At 37.2% G+C, this 17,489-nt stretch overlaps 12 protein-coding genes across 12 annotated transcripts; 5 read left to right on the top strand and 7 right to left on the bottom strand.

The window, feature by feature from the left end:
* Nucleotides 1-324: 324 nt before the first annotated feature.
* On the top strand, nucleotides 325-691 carry EIN_174520 (DNA-directed RNA polymerase III subunit RPC10, putative; the record flags this gene model as incomplete). The annotated part of the gene is made up of 2 exons (XM_004184055.1): nucleotides 325-517; nucleotides 561-691. 2 exons carry the CDS (start codon nucleotides 325-327, stop codon nucleotides 689-691), a joined length of 324 nt encoding a protein of 107 aa, XP_004184103.1.
* Nucleotides 692-1,162: 471 nt separating this feature from the next.
* On the top strand, nucleotides 1,163-3,169 carry EIN_174510 (hypothetical protein; the record flags this gene model as incomplete). Its single annotated transcript, XM_004184054.1, has 4 exons — nucleotides 1,163-1,184; nucleotides 1,278-1,408; nucleotides 1,463-2,751; nucleotides 2,791-3,169. The coding sequence occupies 4 exons, from the start codon at nucleotides 1,163-1,165 to the stop codon at nucleotides 3,167-3,169; spliced, it is 1,821 nt and encodes a 606-aa protein (XP_004184102.1).
* Nucleotides 3,170-3,352: 183 nt separating this feature from the next.
* Nucleotides 3,353-3,949, top strand: EIN_174500 (hypothetical protein; the record flags this gene model as incomplete). The annotated part of the gene is made up of 1 exon (XM_004184053.1): nucleotides 3,353-3,949. The coding sequence occupies one exon, from the start codon at nucleotides 3,353-3,355 to the stop codon at nucleotides 3,947-3,949; it is 597 nt and encodes a 198-aa protein (XP_004184101.1).
* A 64-nt stretch (nucleotides 3,950-4,013) lies between these two features.
* EIN_174490 (DNA topoisomerase 3-beta-1, putative) lies at nucleotides 4,014-6,575 on the top strand (the record flags this gene model as incomplete). The annotated part of the gene is made up of 1 exon (XM_004184052.1): nucleotides 4,014-6,575. One exon carries the CDS (start codon nucleotides 4,014-4,016, stop codon nucleotides 6,573-6,575), a length of 2,562 nt encoding a protein of 853 aa, XP_004184100.1.
* A 98-nt stretch (nucleotides 6,576-6,673) lies between these two features.
* Nucleotides 6,674-8,749, bottom strand: EIN_174480 (F-box/leucine rich repeat protein, putative; the record flags this gene model as incomplete). Its single annotated transcript, XM_004184051.1, has 1 exon — nucleotides 6,674-8,749. One exon carries the CDS (start codon nucleotides 8,747-8,749, stop codon nucleotides 6,674-6,676), a length of 2,076 nt encoding a protein of 691 aa, XP_004184099.1.
* Nucleotides 8,750-8,938: 189 nt separating this feature from the next.
* Nucleotides 8,939-9,470, bottom strand: EIN_174470 (thioredoxin, putative; the record flags this gene model as incomplete). The annotated part of the gene is made up of 2 exons (XM_004184050.1): nucleotides 8,939-9,256; nucleotides 9,351-9,470. 2 exons carry the CDS (start codon nucleotides 9,468-9,470, stop codon nucleotides 8,939-8,941), a joined length of 438 nt encoding a protein of 145 aa, XP_004184098.1.
* Nucleotides 9,471-9,548: 78 nt separating this feature from the next.
* EIN_174460 (hypothetical protein) lies at nucleotides 9,549-9,965 on the bottom strand (the record flags this gene model as incomplete). Its single annotated transcript, XM_004184049.1, has 1 exon — nucleotides 9,549-9,965. The coding sequence occupies one exon, from the start codon at nucleotides 9,963-9,965 to the stop codon at nucleotides 9,549-9,551; it is 417 nt and encodes a 138-aa protein (XP_004184097.1).
* A 233-nt stretch (nucleotides 9,966-10,198) lies between these two features.
* On the top strand, nucleotides 10,199-11,059 carry EIN_174450 (transcription factor FET5, putative; the record flags this gene model as incomplete). Its single annotated transcript, XM_004184048.1, has 2 exons — nucleotides 10,199-10,591; nucleotides 10,640-11,059. 2 exons carry the CDS (start codon nucleotides 10,199-10,201, stop codon nucleotides 11,057-11,059), a joined length of 813 nt encoding a protein of 270 aa, XP_004184096.1.
* A 457-nt stretch (nucleotides 11,060-11,516) lies between these two features.
* Nucleotides 11,517-11,924, bottom strand: EIN_174440 (hypothetical protein; the record flags this gene model as incomplete). The annotated part of the gene is made up of 1 exon (XM_004184047.1): nucleotides 11,517-11,924. The coding sequence occupies one exon, from the start codon at nucleotides 11,922-11,924 to the stop codon at nucleotides 11,517-11,519; it is 408 nt and encodes a 135-aa protein (XP_004184095.1).
* Nucleotides 11,925-12,675: 751 nt separating this feature from the next.
* EIN_174430 (hypothetical protein) lies at nucleotides 12,676-13,239 on the bottom strand (the record flags this gene model as incomplete). Its single annotated transcript, XM_004184046.1, has 1 exon — nucleotides 12,676-13,239. The coding sequence occupies one exon, from the start codon at nucleotides 13,237-13,239 to the stop codon at nucleotides 12,676-12,678; it is 564 nt and encodes a 187-aa protein (XP_004184094.1).
* Nucleotides 13,240-13,600: 361 nt separating this feature from the next.
* EIN_174420 (hypothetical protein) lies at nucleotides 13,601-14,235 on the bottom strand (the record flags this gene model as incomplete). The annotated part of the gene is made up of 2 exons (XM_004184045.1): nucleotides 13,601-14,177; nucleotides 14,225-14,235. 2 exons carry the CDS (start codon nucleotides 14,233-14,235, stop codon nucleotides 13,601-13,603), a joined length of 588 nt encoding a protein of 195 aa, XP_004184093.1.
* A 393-nt stretch (nucleotides 14,236-14,628) lies between these two features.
* EIN_174410 (proto-oncogene tyrosine protein kinase FER, putative) lies at nucleotides 14,629-16,053 on the bottom strand (the record flags this gene model as incomplete). The annotated part of the gene is made up of 1 exon (XM_004184044.1): nucleotides 14,629-16,053. The coding sequence occupies one exon, from the start codon at nucleotides 16,051-16,053 to the stop codon at nucleotides 14,629-14,631; it is 1,425 nt and encodes a 474-aa protein (XP_004184092.1).
* Between the last annotated feature and the right edge of the window lie 1,436 nt (nucleotides 16,054-17,489).

Below are 17,489 nucleotides of genomic sequence, written 5' to 3'. Positions count from 1 at the left end.
AGAGAAGACCATTGAGGAAAAAGGCCCACAAAACACACCAGAACAAAATAAAGAAGAGAACGATGTGATTCAAATAGTCCAACAAAAGCCAGCGAACCCAGAACAAAAGAAGGAAGGGTGTTGTTAATTACTTGGTTTTGTTTTACATCCATTTTACTCTCTAGACATTTATATAGTTCATGTATAGTTTTAGTATAGTTCAAAGAAGACCCAACCGTGAGTCTTCATATTTTGCAAATTACAACTCTTTTCTCTTTGAATTTTGGAAAAGAAGTAGGGTTTCTCGTATTGTATTTTTTTTAATAAAAAGAACTAAGTATAGTAATGACATTCTTTTGTGCTAACTGCGGTAATTTGTTGGTCGTAGAGGATGGCACGGAGTTGTACTTCAAGTGCAGTACATGCCCATACAAATTCACGTTCAACAAAAAGATCGTCTACGAGTCCGTGTTAAAGAAGAAACAACTAGACGCAGTTCTGGGAGAAGAACAATGGAAAAACGCCCAAAAAACAGACAGTTTGTATCTTGTATGGAATAACATTTTGAATAACATTTTTAGTCAACTGCGAGAAGTGCGGGTTTGGTCAGGCCTATTTCATGCAAATCCAGATCAGGTCGGCTGATGAACCGATGACTACCTTTTATAAGTGTGCGAACTATGACTGTGGATTCCAATGGAGAGACGGATAGACACTACTACTTCTATTTCTGTATAACTCAGTGTTATTTGAATTGAATATCAAATACTATATTTTATAAGTATTTTATTATACTTATTAGTTGTATAATAGTGTTTTATATAACTATATCAAAATATTAAACAATAGTTTAATCTTTTTCTACAATACTACCAATTACTATTCACAAGTAGTATTTTTACTATACAAGAAATTAGAAATACAACCACAGAAAGAATGAAGTAAACAGATTGTTCCTCTGAACCCGAAAAACAGCACTATTATTAAGTAAAATAGAAGTGAAATTGTGATTGAATTATAGATGAGTGGAGACTCTTCACAAAACATTTATCTTCTGGAAATTACATAATGCTATTACTTCTGTTGATTGCTGAGGTTATTTCTGTAGAAAATAAATGTGTTTTTAATCGAATCAACAGAGAGACGGTCAAAGGAGTTATCCCTTCAACTGGGATAAAAGGAGATGGGGGGTGGCATCCAATCCGGTTTGTATTTGATGTAACGAAGTTCTTGTTCGATACATTTGGGTATTCAAAAGCTTACTGATAGTTTCACATACGATTTGATTGCCCTCACAGATTACTCGTATTCCGCGGTACCTCCTTGTCTATACGAAAACCAAGCCATCTCAATGGGTATAATTAACCCAACTATATACAGATGTTTGGCGGACGATGTGTTGACTCCCGAGAAGGTCGAGTATATATCTGTTTGTTGGTATGTGACACTTCTATATATGCATGAGTTCCACATTAACAAATAGAGACTCTTTAAAGCACTCAACGACTCAATTAGTAGTTACTTCCAAGTGCATCAAATCGACTTTAAGAAGCAAGTCGCTGCTGGGAAGTACTGTGGCGATGCCAAATTTGAGAGTTCGTATACCATCCCAAGTGATACTGATTTTCACATTATGGTTCTGTCACACCCATACTCCACTCCAGGCGTGTTGGCGTATGCTGCAAGTTGCAGTTCGACTTCGGACTACCTTGTGAATCGTCAGCGCCCTGTTTTGGGGTATGTCAATGTTGTTACAAAACAACTCAAATTGTCGGAAGACAACTTCAGAGACCAACTTGGTGTTGTGTTCCATGAGTGTATGCATGCAATGGGGTTTGATGGAGACTTAGCAGTCGACAAGCAGGTTGGTGATTTAAACCTTCGAGTAATCACTGACGAGATCGTTGTTTCTCGCGCACGAAAACATTTCAATTGTCCGAACATGTCATACGTTCCACTCGAAGATGGTGGAGGGAGTGGGACTGCTGGGTCGCATTGGGAGCGTCGGTTATTCATATCAGAAATCATGAATGGGATAGCATCGACCAATCCCCGGGTGAGTGAATTTACACTTGCGTACTTTGAAGCGATGTTGGTGTACAAAGTGAATTACGACCAAGCCGACGCATTCTCTTGGGGAAGGAATGAAGGGTGTTCTTTCTTGTATAATTGTTCGGAATGGAGGAAACAAAATGGGTATCGCTGTATGAGTGGTGTAAGGAGGTGTACCAATGATCGATCGGGTGTTGGCGTATGTGATGGGAATACGTTTAAAGAGACTTTGAATAGCTCGTATCAACACTATGGAAGTCCAAACATTGGAGGAAATGATGAAATAGCAGATAATTGCATTTTTGTTTCTTCATTATCAAGTGGGTCATGCTTCAAAAGTGTATCGCCACTCACTATGGACTATTACATTGGAACGGAAATGCTCAACCATGGACAGGGACACGGTCCAAATGCACTTTGTTTTGAAAGTTCATTAATTAAGGCGATTCCGTTTGGCATCAGCAATTCACACTGTTACAACGTCTCGTGTTTCAACAATTCGTATTACAAAGTGAGTGTCGATGGGAAGTACTACACGTGCAAAGACAGACTTTATGTGAGAGGGTTTGGTGGGTTGTTAGAATGTGCAGATCCGAAAGATATTTGCGGAGTGACTGGTGTGACAGACTGGCCAGAAGTAGAAAGTGTGAGTCAGAGTGTTGTTCAGCTAGACACTGAAGTGGTTTTGTATGGAACACACTTGGACAACGTTGTTAAAGTGTTATTAGATGAAACAGAATGTGATGTGTTATCAGTGAGTGAACATATGGTCGTATTCAAAGTTGATTACAGAGACCCGTACGTCAAATCCGTTCAGTTCAAAGTATCGCTTCAAGTGTATGTGAATGAGACAGTTAACTCGTGTTATGACGATTTCATCACATTAGACCTTCCAATAAAATACATGTTTTTAAACCTAGGAGATTGGACAATGAAGAATTACATATTCTTTGCAGTCTTCCCTGTGTGGATCATTGCTATTTGTATGTTGATTGGGTATGGTGTATTAAGTCGAGTCGTTGAGAGACAAATGACAGAGATCGTTGAGGTGCGTAAAGAGATCAATGATAAGCTTAATAGGTCGGATCCCTCCAAAAAGAAGAAAAGATGTTGCAATTGTTGTTGTGAGATACTCTAAGTCCCGGCTCTTTCTCTAAATTCATTATTAGTATAATTTACTATTTATATTAATACAAGTATTTCACAAAAAGAACATATTGATCAAAATAGTGTATTACATAGTATAGTAAAAATATAATTAAAACAATAGTATCAATGACTAATTTACAAAAGATGTAAACTGAACTTATTAACAGAGGAGATGGACAACAGAGAAGACGACAGTTTCTTTGAAGAAAGTAAAAAAGGTTTTGAAGCAACAACAGAAGAAGAATTTGTTATTAATAACAAAAAGGTTGAAGAAACAAAACCATTTGACGACTATTTCACGCCAGAGCAATCAGACTTGGTCTATGAAAGAAGCGAATTTATTACAGACCCAAGCTTGATCCCAAAAGAATTAATCGAAAGAAGAAAAGGGTATAACAAGAGAGGAAATAACAAAAGAAGGTATGACACAAAACCTCGGAAACCCTCCGTAATGGCTCACGAGACTTTACAATCGAGAGTCAAACCACTTGGCAAAACTGATGAGTTTGGGGCACCACTAACAGCTCGTAGAATTGCTGACAGAAGCGAGAAAGAGTCTGAAGATATCCGCCCGAAGTTTATTATAAAAAATAAGGTCGACGAGATTCCACACTTTGCTTCGGAAACGACAATGGAGTCATCGGCATCAACAGACGAGAACTTCTTTGTTACCGACAAAAGCGATTTCTTCTCTATCGACGACGACTTTAGTTTGTTTGGCTCCGAGAAGAAACAGCCCAGTTCGTCGGAGGATGTACAACTCTACTAATTTATGTCTTTCAAGTGTTATTTCCAACCAGTAAAGAACTCAATAAACTCGAAATAAAGAAGAAATGGCGATACTGATGGTGGCAGAGAAACCATTGTTAGCCGAATCCATTAGCAAGTTTTTGGCGACAGGGCCCATCAACACACGACGGGGGATTTCAGGGTTTGTTCACGAGTTCATGTGTAACTTCAGAGGGCGCCCACAGAAGGCGAAAATGACAGCGGTAGCGGGTCACGTATACACATGTGAGTTTGAGGCAGACTTCCAAAAGTGGAGTGTCGACCCCGAAGCGCTCTTTTCATGTAAAGTCAAAAAAGAAGAGGCGAACCCTAAAACACACATTCCAGCTCATCTAAAGAACGAAGCAAAGGGGTGCAGCGCGATAGTGTTGTGGCTTGATTGTGATAGAGAAGGGGAGAACATTTGCTTTGAAGTGTTAGATAACACAGTGGACTACATGCAAAAGGGGTGTCGTATATATCGCGCCATTTTCAGTTCAATTACTAAAAATGAAATTGTGAAGGCATTCAATAATTTGGGAAGCCCTGACCCAAGACTTGCCGAAGCAGTCGATGCGCGACAAGAAATTGATTTGAGAGTAGGAGCCGCTTTCACCCGACTCCAAACAACATTTTTGAAAGAGAAGTTCCCACGGATGGGAGACGCACTTGTCTCGTTTGGTCCATGTCAAACACCGACGTTAGGGTTTTGTGTGCAACGATATAAAGACATTCTCAATTTTGTTCCAAAGGCGTATTACATTGTTAAAGTGAATGTCAACGACTTGAGTGGCCGCTCCAAAAAGTTGAAATTAGAAAATCGGTTTGACGACAAAGCAAAGGCAGACGCTGTTCTTGAAGAGTGCCGGAGTTGTTCTGGAATAGTAAAGAAAATGAATGTCACGGAGTCTCGAAAGAGTCGACCGACTGGGTTAAACACAGTTGAGATGCTGAAAGGAGCATCACTACGGTTAGGAATGAGTCCGTCGGACACGATGCACATAGCAGAGAAGTTATACACACAAGGATATATCTCATACCCAAGAACAGAAAGTACAAAATTTTCACAACATTTTGGGTTTGACAGTATTTTAGCCGAACTTGGGAGCTCAACACAGTTTGCAGAAAAGGTCCAACTTGTGCGAGCGAATGGAATTAATGTGCCAAAAGGTGGTGAAGATAAAGGAGACCATCCTCCAATAACTCCATTGACATATCCACAATTTGCTTTAGGCGATGGGGAAATGCGGTTGTATCAGTACATATGCAATTCATTCTTGGCGTCCCTTTATAAAGACGCTGTGTTCCAAAAGGCAAGTGTGTCAATCGAATTTGGGAAGTATAGCTTTAGTGGGAGTGGCAAGATCTTGAAAGATCCGGGATTCCTTAAAATGACTACTAAACTTGATGACGACGATGATGAAGAGGACGACGCTATCATGCCGGATTCATTCAAATTGAATGAAAAAATAGAGGGAGGAAAATTCGAGATCAATAAGGGGATGACTACATGCCCGGACTATTTAACTGAGTACGAGCTTATCACGCTGATGGAGAAAAACGGAATTGGAACAGACGCAAGTATCCCCGTACACATTGGGAATATCATTAATAGAGGGTATGTCACCTTGAACGGCGCGAAACGAACATTACAACCGACAAAACACGGACTTGCATTAACGAAAACGTATGACGCGATAGAGAAGAAATTGGTGAGTCCAGAAATCCGAGCACATATTGAGAGTAATGTGTGTAGAATTGCGGAGGGCAAAGCGGATATGGACTCTGTGATCAGCGAAGCGTTGGAAGTCTTTGAAAACACGTTCTTGAAGTTGCGAAAGAACTTGAAAGTACTTGAAGACAATTTTGGCGAGTTGTACCAAGTGCAGGATCAAAGCCGGTCGTTTTCAAATTGTGGGAAGTGTGGGCGGATGTTGATGAAAGTGATATCAACAGACACGTACCTGATGTGTAACACTTGTGCAAAGAAGTATGAACTGCCACAAAAGTGTACATATACACAAAACAGTGTTTCGTGCCCCATCTGCAATTTCGAGACGGTGATGACTACAACAAAGGATTTCAGCAAGAAGGAGTTGATATGTCCAAATTGTTACAATTCAAAGAACGACTATATGGCAGAAGACCACAGCGGTTGTCTGAATTGCATGAACCCCAAATGTAAATTCAGTCGGGAGTATACTAAAGTATGTCTCTGCAGTGTGTGTGGTGGGGAGATGTGCCTTTCGCTGCTTCAGAACAAATACAGTTGTTTCTGTTGTACTTGTGAAAGCCATATTGAATGGAGCGCTGATGTTAAAAAAGCCACAATTGGTGTTCCTTGTGAGAAGTGCAAACAATATCATACCATCGATATTACTCTCAAGAACGGACAGACTGTTACTGGCTGCCTTCAATGTGACCTTCCAATAAAAAAATTGTCTGACATCAAAGCAGTGTTTCCTGGTGAAGAAAAACGTGGTGGACGTCGAGGAAGAGGTGTGTATCGTGGGAGAGGTGGATTTTCATCAAGAGGTCGTGGAGGCTCTCACGCATCTTCTCGCGGTGGTTCTTCAAGTCGAGGACGTGGTGGCAATACAAGAGGAAGAGGTGGTCGAGGTAATTAACACTTTCAATTTCAAGTTCTTTTCAATTCCTCAATCTCATAATTCTTTGGTTCAACAAAAACAAAATTCCGATTTTTAAAATCAACATTAAAAGTGTGTTATATGCTTTCCATATTATCAGTCTTCTCGACCTTTTCAATCTTTGCGGGTTTCACTGGAATATCGTCACTGTCTTCGCTACTCTCAGATGATGATGAACTTTCATCGTCACTTTCTTTGTCTTCTTTGTTGTTCTCAATGGGAACATCTTTGACTACAAGGAGTGGATTTTCTGCAACACGTTCGGGACTTTTTGTTATTACAATACAGTTGGAAAGAAAGTCATTCACTACGTTCGACTCTCTCACATCGATTTTTCGGAGCAAATTGCATTTCAAGAGACTTGTAATTGCCTTGTCGCTCACTTTCGTACGTATCAAATAAAGCACTTCTAGCCATTTACAGTTGACCATTTCCTCAACGCCATCATCATCAACAGATGTATTCGACAAATCTAGACGCTTCAAATGTTCAATTTCACTCAAATATTTCCACACGAATTTTCCTCCAATTTTGTTGCATCCATTCAGTCTCAAAGTCTCCACAGAAAGCTCTCCCATCTCTTTCAAAGAATCGATAACAACTTCGGCACACCCATTCATGTTGAGCACCCGCAGACTTCCAAGGGTTGATAACACGTTAATTCCCTCTCCACTGATCTTCATACACTTCTCGAGATATAACGCCTCTAAATATGTCAACTTCGATATGAACTCAAAACATTTATCATCAACCGCAGTGTTCGATATATCAAGCACTCTGATATGCGACAATATGACCAAATCCTGAATACCAAATGATGTTATTTTACTTCCTTTCAAACACAAATATTCGAGTGTCGGGAATTTGCTGCAAAACACAGTGAGTATTGGGTCGTCTATGGGTTGACTCTCAAACAAAAATTGTTGCAAGTACTTCGGTGGTTCTCTGAAGGAGTCTTTAATCGTTTCTGCATTGACCGCAATGCCAGTCATCCGCAGTATTTCCAAGTTCTTGAGTGAATTTAACGGAGAAATTATTTTGATTCCAATGCACCTCGATATGTCCAACACTCTCAAATACTTAATCCGTGAAATCGTTTGCAGTCCAATATGTGTGATCATCGTATCCTCCACGTTTAATTCTTCCAATGAGTAACTTATAGGTCCATTCTTAAATGCATTCAACGAGTAATCATTAACAGACGCACATCCTTTTAATGATAGTCCAATCAAATTCTCCATTCGAGCAATAACATCAAGATGATAATTCGAAACTTGACTCTCGTTCAAGTACAAATACCTTAATGAATTACATCCGACAATATAAATGAAGCCATCTGTTGTCGAGAGTTGCGATAATGGAGTTTGTGGTGATATGCCAGAAACAGGCAACTGGCATCTAGTGAAGCCAATGAACACCAAATAAGGGAAGAGGTACAAATTATAGAAAAATTCGCTTCCCAGTGGAGCATCCGATATTTCAAGTGAGGTCAAGTGACTGATGTCGACAAACGTTTCAATTTTCCCCACAAAATTTTTCGACGCAATCGACAGTTTCCTCAAAGACGTCAGTCTTCCCAATTTCACAAAGGAAGTAATTTCCTTATCCGACACGTTCACCAATTCAAGTGCAGTGAGTGAATTATACATCCCAAGTTTCTCCATATTGTTTGTGCAAATACTTTCAACACCAAAAGGGGGGACAACGCCGGGACATTCCAGTTGTTTCAATTGAATCTGTTGTTCCAAACAGGCTTGATTGATTTTTCCACACTTCAGCGACGTCAAATTAATAAGACGCGTGACAAGTCCAGCGCAGTCCATAGTCGCCAAAGGGTCTACAGTCAGTTTCTTAACATCTCTGAACAACAAAGACAGTTTTGGGTTTGGTTCTGTCACCACCAACTCACTAATACTCTTTGTCATGTCCTTCCACATTCTACAGACCAGCCTACAATTGACCAAGTCGTGTACTGAAAGGTACTTAAAAATTCGGTGGAAGTCTTTTTCCTCGATATTATTAACTGTACAGTTTTCGTGGTACGTTGTTAATTCAATTGGGTTCTCAGCGACTCCTTTCTCGACCGCCATATTTTGTGGCGTCTTTGTAGTATTTTCTTTATTTTGTTGTGATCCCCTTAACCAGCTGAACATTTTTTTAAAAAGTTTCCTTCGATCTTTTATTTCTTTGTATTTGGTTATTTCAGGCTACTTCTCTTATTTCCTCGTTATTTTAGAGTCTCAAATCCTTTTCTATTTTGTTGTTCTTCTATAATATTATTAAGATTTGGTTAATATTCTTCAAACTTAATAATAACTCAAAAGAAAGACCCAAAAAGCAAATCACTTCATCAGTTTGCTCACAACAAAAACGGTCACAAAGATGATAACAATTGCAGCTACTGTTCGCATCATCGACATCTTGTTTTGCTCTTCGTGAAGTCGATGAGGTTGTCCACCCCCAGAAACTTGTGTGAAGCTTAACAACTTGGTTCTATCGGCACCACTGAAGCGATCAAACTCACTCCCGTTTTTAAAAAGAATGAATGTTGGCATGGAGTGCACAGAATACTTCCCGGCAATGTCTGCCCCTTCTTCAACGTCGACTTTAACAAACTTTATTGATGGTGTTTTTCGAGCCAATTCTTCGAAGTATGGTGCCTTCCAGTTAAAGTGTTATATAGTACATGTCATACACAAAGTGTCCATTATATGTATAACACATATGTGAACTCTTAAATATATTAGAACAAACAATACTCTTACATGGTCCACACCACGTCGCAAAAAAGTCGACAATCACAACTGGATTTCTGCTAATAAACGACTCGAATGTTGAGAGTGAGTTGATGTGTTGTACTGACGACTGTGCCATATCTATTTTTAAGTTCCCATATCATTTTTAGAACAAAAAGAGATGAAACATTGATTAGAATTGAATACTACAAAAGTGTCATAGAAGTTTCTCAATTTCATCCTTCTGTTGTTCGCCGTCTTTAATTATTGGGTCGACTCGGGTCAACTTCTTCTCTGCTTTTTTGCTCTGATCATTTCTTCCTCGAGGTTTCTTACTCTCTTCTCCACTCCGAATTTTCTTCTCTTTCATTCTCTCTTCGATCTTTTCTTCAAGCGAAAACCCGGGCGGGGGTTCATACAAGAACATTATTTGTGATTCCTTGGTTGCTTGAAATGCCGCCTCTTCGCCAAAATTGCTCCGTATATATGCAATTTTTTCCTTTTGCTCGGTGATCTCCGTCTGACGCTTTTTCTCGAGATCGGCTCGCTCTCTTATCTCTTTCTCCGCATTTTCTACTCTCAACCGATTTTTGAAGTTACGCGGATTTGATCGCTTCTTTGCTAAAAAGTCCATTTCGTTTAGCAGTTGTCCTTCCTTGTCTTGAAATGTTATTTAACATGTTTTTTCAATTAACGTATAATAAATAATAACGAGTCTTTGTTTATTGATTATTACTATAAATAACCATAACTTTAATACCAAAATAGTAAAAAACAGCTCGTTAATTTATTATGAAGAGATACTATTTACTCGTTCATTTTATGACCAACCCTACTAAAAGAGATCTGATTAAAACAGAAAACAGGATGGGGAAGTGTTGCCAACTAGTGATGGGTCCTGCAGGCAGCGGGAAGTCGACATATTGTAAATACATAAAACAGTATATGAATGATTTGCATCGCCATCCTTATATGGTCAATTTGGATCCGGCCATTGACCAGAATTACTACGACATTGATATTGACATCAGAGATTTAGTCACCGTGGAAGACGTGATGGAAGAAATGAGTTTTGGACCGAACGGTGCGCTGGTGTATTGTTTGGAATATTTTTTGGATAACCTTGAGTGGTTTGATGAGAAGCTGGGCGACTACGACGACGATTATTTGATCATTGATTGCCCTGGGCAAATCGAGTTATACAGCCATTTACCAGTTATGTCGAGATTTGTGGATTATATGAAGGAACAGAACTATAACGTTTGTTTAATTGTATTATAAGTAATTGGTGGTGTGTTAACAGTGTAGGTGTGTGCTGTCTTTCTTGTTGATTCGCAAGTGCTCACCGACTCCACTAAATACGTGAGTGCCGTGTTGTGCTGTTTGTCTGTGATGTCGTCGCTTGAAATTCCTCATATCAATGTGATGTCGAAAATGGATATGTGGAGTAAAAATTTGCAAGACCCAGAGACGTTCTATGATTTCTTAGACCAAGACCCCCTTTTCTCGTCTGACCTGGATGAGAAAATGGGAGATAAGTACCACAGACTCAACGCTGCTTTGGTACAGTTAGTCCAAAGTTATGCTCTTGTCGGGTTTACTCCATTGAATATCAAAGATGAAGACACTATAGATGTTCTCCTCCAGAAGGTAGATACTTGTGTCCAATATTATGACGATGTAGAACCACAAGAACCTAAAGATGAAGACGTGAATGAAACTGATTGATTGTTGTCTATTGTTATCACTATTATTAGAAGAATACTATTGTTAAACTTCTAGTATTGTTATACTAGTTAATTATAAATAAATTATTATAAAAGTATTCTATTTGATTAGATGGCAAATTCTATCGTATTTGGAGAATGGAAGATAACAGAGGAATACAAAAACACTAAATATCTGCAAGAGAAGAAGACCTCCCATTCGACAAAACATGGCCATAGAAATAAAACCAACAGAGGAGCACATTTGAAGTGTGGTGCACAAAACAACACAATGCAACAAATAATGAAAGTAAGATAAATACCAAATTTGCAATCCAAAACACTATCTTTACCGTCGGAAGAAGCACCTTTTCACACGAAGAACACTGCTCTTTCACACAAGAACATTCATCAACCGGTTGGTTGTCTGAGCAACAACTGAACTATACGTAAATGGTTTGAAACTATTAAATTATAGTTTAATTTACAACAACACAAACGAGACGTTCATAGAAATCAAGAGTGTCTTTGGTGATTGGTTGCTCTTCCCTTCTGAATGAAAAGGGGAGGCACACAAAAAGTAAAACAATGCAACACGATGCCAACGCAAGTGTTATAAAAGAGAGACATGGTGGGTACGGTTCGTCCTTTTGGCGGATTCGTACTGAAAGAAGGGCGTGTGCGATGAAAAGGAGTGTTTCAATAAGTATACACAAAATGATCACAAACTCGTAGAAGAATATGTTTTGTCCGAAAAACACACCACCACCGACAAACACAAACGCAATTGAGATGACCACTAGTGTCACACCAGATGCAAAAAGTTCCAAAAAGTTGAATATGTTTTCTCGTTGAGTGTACTTTTCGAAGTCGATGTCTTTGTTCATTCAAAATTCACAACAAAGTGAGTTGCAGTTTTTTTGTCGTATTTTTGAAGTCTTTTTCTTTTCTAATTTTTATGGTCGACTTTTCCTTGTGTTTGTTGCAACAATTGTTCTTTTTTATTTTTTCAACAAATTATTGAAAAAGAAGAATAAAATAATTTTCCACTATTTTATTATTATTATTTGTTAGTATTAATATAATAATAAACTAGTTATTGTTTTCGAAAAATCCACTTTTGTTGATACTAAAAAAAATATACTATTATTTAGTATGAAATAATCCAATTTGTTATATTTTGAACCAATAAAAAGACGTTTATTGTTTTCTTGCAATTAATTAATTAATTAATAACAAATAAAGTAGTGTTTTGATTAAGAATTTGTCCTTCGTTTGTTTATTCAATAGTAAAATAATATATTCTATTATAATATTATTCAAATAGAAAATAAAAACTATTAACAATATAATATTTACTTAATGAAGTAAAATGAGAGTTTTTTTCTTTCATACAGTTGACCAAGTAATTATCAGAGACCAAACAATTGTCAGAAGGGTGTATTTCCCATTGATTATTTTGGAAATAACGGGTTTTTTAAAAAAGTGAAAAAAAGGTACACCAAAAAATGGTAAAAAACTTAAATCTATTTTAATAATAGTTCTTATCTAAAGTTTTATAACTATTAATTTTACTTCTTACAATTATTTGGTCTCTGACTATCATTTTGTCAACTGTACAACATGTGTAACTACATATTACAAAGAAAATGAGTTAAACAATTGTCCTTTTGGTATATTTACGATGGTGTTCTCTCCCAAGAACTCCATGAGGTGGACGTTGATCTCGACACCCGCCTCGATGATACTATTTTGCCCAAACGTCTCTCCTCTGAATTGTATTTCGACAAACCTCTCCATCTGCTCCAAGTCTTTTTTGGTTGATTTGCTTTGAATAGCAACACCACTGTGCACCGCCAAGTCGGTTAAATAGTTGTTGATATATACTCGTTTCAGGTGGTCGACTTTACGACTCGCCTGTTTGACTGTCATTGATTTGCAAAACTGCGTAAAATCTTCCTCCACCCTCTCATTCAAAAATTTTGTCATGTCCATTTTGTCCTTCCCGAAGTCTATTTCGAGCAAGTCTGGAAAACAGAAGTTGACTGTTGACCGTTTCTTCGGGCGTTGAAAAGTGAACGAAAATTGTTCGTTGAGTATCCACGTCAAAAAAGAGAGTTGCGCGACTTCCTTCGTCTTTTTGTCACGACTTTGGCGGGTTTGGATGTTTTCTTTTGTGGAATTAGAAGGTGCAGACGACATACTATTTTCAAGATTTTTTTATTAATTCATTAACTATTATATATCTAGTTATATAGTTGTGAATCTTAACTATTTCATACTAATAAATTATGATAATGTTTTTTTATTATTTTTTTTATTATAACATTTGGATTACTTTCAAGTGACATCAAGCATTTTATAAAAAAATACATTTATTATTGAGTACGTTTGACCCAATTAAATTATACATTTATAGTTTATTATATTAAAATTTACCAGATAAATATTCACCACCGAATATTTATTCAACACTCGATAAGAGGTAATGAAGTAACTTTCGACAAACTCTATGTTAAAGTTCCTCAAAACATTCCCAAGAATACAAACAAAAACAGTAGAGTTAGATGATTATGCACTTTTTCCCTTTTCCTTTCTTCTTGCCTTCCTGTACGGAGGCTGACTCTTTAAGTGTAGGGTCTTGATTCAAGACATCATTCAGAACTGATTTGAACATTTCTTGTATCCCCTCACCGGTTTTTATGTTGATCTCAAAGTAATGGATCCCCATCTTTTCTGCAGCTTGTTTCGCCTCTTCGGAAGTGATTGTCTTCGGTTGGTCCGTCACGATGTTCTGTACCAAAACTTTAACATATGGAATATCATCCGCAACAAGACGCTCCCTGAGAATAAGCCAATTTGATATGTTTGATAAAGAAGAGTCGACACTGGAACTTACCAATCCAATGACAATGCGAGCTCCCTTGAACTCCAGCCCATACCCAGAAATCTCAGTGTTTGTGTCGACAAACTCCCCAAGTTGAATTCGGTATTTTGTTTTGTCAAGTAAGAAGACGAAATCGTTAAAGAAATTGCGCGGTGGGTTAACTGGTTTCGATTCCGGAAATTCGTTGTTGACAAGTTGCGAAACCAAACTACTTTTTCCTGCCCCAGAATCACCAACAATAATCGCCTTAATACTAGTTGTCAGTCATCTCTCTGGACAAATAAAAAATTGTTTCCAAACCGTTGAGCCATTCTATTCTTTTAAAGTTTCATCGAATTTTGAAAAAACTACGAAAAGTTTCATTCAATATTAAGTTATTGTTTTATTAGTTTTGAATCTAGTACTCTAAACCAATTAATTATAGCTCTTTTTTAATTTTGCATAAATTGAGAATGTAAACTATATATATAGGTTAGTTTAATTTCATTTTTTTATTGTTATTTTATTGTTTAATTATAGTTCATTTTTATTCGTATTTTTCAATAATTTTTTTAAAAAAGCCAGTTTTATAGTTTTTTAATTATTGTAAAATAGTTATTATAATATTATAGTTTTGTATAAAATTAAATAAAAAATTATTAAAAAAATTAAAACAAAATGAATTAAAAAATTGTAAATGAAAGATTTATCGTAATTACATGACTTTACGATTGATCTTGTAATTCCATAAATGTTTTCAAGATTTCTCCGATTTTTGGTCTACTTTCCAGTTTTTGTTCCCAGCATTTAGTGACCAAGTTTTTTATCTTCTCATCGACAGAATTTGGTACATCTGGGCGTTTCCCTTTAACAATTTCAGTTGCTGCGTCCCACCCATTACTAAATGGTCTTTCTGGGTACACCATTTTTTGTTGGTAAATTTCTAATATAGACATTCCAAGTGAGTAGACATCCGCCTCTGCGGTTAGTGAACTTTCTTTGAAACACTCTGGAGCTGTGAAGTATGAGTTTTGCATCATAATTTCGTTGTCGGCTTCGATCTTTGGAATGATCAATGACGTCATCTCCGCCAAATCCCAGTAATGTCCGAGTTTACAACACACAGTCGATTGTGGGTTGATAGAGACCATTAGCATATTAGTCGGTTTGATACACCCATGGACTCTATTATTTGAATGTAAATATTGTATTCCTTTGCACACATCAATAAGAACCTTTTCGCGAAGTTTGAGCTCCATCTCTCCTCTTCTGTAACACGTCCGAGCATTTCCATGTTCTGCAAATTCCATGACGAGTGCTTCGTGGTTTGGTGTCACAACACACCCAAAAATGGTTATCAAATTGGAGTGCCTCATCTGTGTCACCTCTCCAAGTCGCTCCACAAAGAAGCTCCTTGCCTCTTCCGTCCAACTCAACTTGAACTTTTTGACGACAACAGTTTGTCCCCTATATGTGGAAACTACCACATCCCCATGTAACCCATTTGCGATCAATTCCTTTGTACTAATTTCTTTGAAATCAAGAAGAAGAGTGTCTTCGCATGACGCACAGACTTGAACGGGGGTTGTCACAATGTCTTCGTCTATCGCGTCAACCTCTGATGTTCCGTCAAATGAAACGACATTAATTGGTGGGTATTGTTTACACGAGCATTTTAATGTTATTGTGAATTGAACATCAACTGAAGAATGTGGACCTAAGACTCCACACTCCGGTTCAGTCTTGAGAATGTATTGTGTCGCATCAAACTCAATTTTAAATGATTTTTCAATGTCCGATGTATTGGTGATGTTGATTTCATCTGTGTATTGTGTGTTGATGGACATTGTGATTCCTTCGCTCTCAAAAGTCAGCTCCGTCTTACTCAAATGGAGTGGAAAATCATCCGAGTGTACTCGAGAGTATCTGTCTCGCGAGGATGTGGTCTTCTTTCGAGACAAAAACCACACTACTATTATTAAAACCATCACAAGAGCCAATAGCAAACTACACGTTATCGATACTCCAAGTATCCAATGTGTCGACTGAACACATTCCCCTTTAACATAGAAATATCCGGGCGGGCAAATAAGAGGGGGGGAGTTCGTTGAGTTGTCGAAGGTTGTGTTGCTGCTCGTCGAATTTGACATATATAAATTTTTAGTTCTTTTTTCTATCTTTCAGGTATTAAATATGTGTGTAATACTCATATACAATCCATACTCAAACGATTACTAAAAATCACTCTCCAAACATTAACATTAATACCTTATTGTTTAGATTGTTCTGACATAATATTATCTTTACAGTATTTCAACATCTTTTGAATCCATTTGTCTGTCCATCTGTTATGTTTTATTATATGGTTTTTAAAAACTATTTATAATTATATTTTATAAAAAATTATTAATTTTATTTTATTTAGTTATTAATTATGATTTCAACATTAATAATTTTATCTTATAAATTTAGTCTTGAACCTCGGACTAAATATTCTTTTTTGATGATTCAAAACCACAAAAAAGTGACCAAAAACCACAGAAAGTAAATACAATAACCCGATTTGTTAATGGACGAAGTGTTGAAAAAAAGACACGAGGAGTATAAGTCGATGAAAAGTCGTAAACTCTAGTTGAGATATAAGATGATTCTTCATTAAATACACTTGAAATTGTGATGCAATTTGATATATTCAATATCATATCCACATCTGTGTTATCATACAGTGTTCCTCCTTCAAAATAAAAGCAATTCCCGTCGCGAATAACAAAATTAAATTTAGTCTTTCCATATCTTTTTACTTTGTCGAACACAAACCCTAATATTTCACTCGAGTTATTCATCAACACTACAATACACACATTTTCCCTTCCAAATACACTTTTTTGAAGTGTTTCATTGTTTATATCCATTTCGTCCGAATCAACAATCACATCGTATTTCCTTGTCTTTAACATCCGATAGAAATACGCTTCTTCAATACTCATCAAACCAAAGTTCTTTAATTTGTGAGTTCCAACCTTCGCAAAACAAAGTAGTACAACACATGTAAATCAAAGTTCTTCGTCTTCAAGTTTAAAGTATCTTTCAATCAGCTCTCCCGCCAAGTCCACAACCAATTCACAGTCAGACGTTTTCATTATATTTTCCAAGACATAGTCGATGCCAAGTTCCAAGAGATTTTTATTCACAACTTCGTCATTGACGTTCAGTAAGTCTGCAAGTACACGCACGCCAAGTTCTTGAGTTTGTTTCGACATATTTTCCAAGGTTACTCCTTTCAAAATAGCTCTCAGAAACCCGTCAATATTATCGACCAAATACCGAATCATTCCTTCATGATATTTCTCCCATGTTACTGTAAAAAAGAGGACGTTCGCCATTTCGACTAATACACGAGTTTCTGTGTCCCCTTTTAACACTTCTTGTACACACATCTTAATCACTCCATATTGGACCAAATCGTTCATCATACCACATTCTTTGGTGAAAGCAAAATTGGAAAAACAGTTCAAAATAGCAACCAAATCGTCTTTGCAATTCCCTTCAGCAATTACATTCATCAAAAACCCTATAGTACATGAGT

This window comes from Entamoeba invadens (genome assembly GCF_000330505.1).
Source record: "Entamoeba invadens IP1 unplaced genomic scaffold scaff_1105074725591, whole genome shotgun sequence".
Taxonomy (NCBI): domain Eukaryota; phylum Evosea; order Mastigamoebida; family Endamoebidae; genus Entamoeba; species Entamoeba invadens.
The sequence above is the reverse complement of the archived record's forward strand: the minus strand, read 5'-3'. Positions and strand labels throughout refer to the sequence as shown.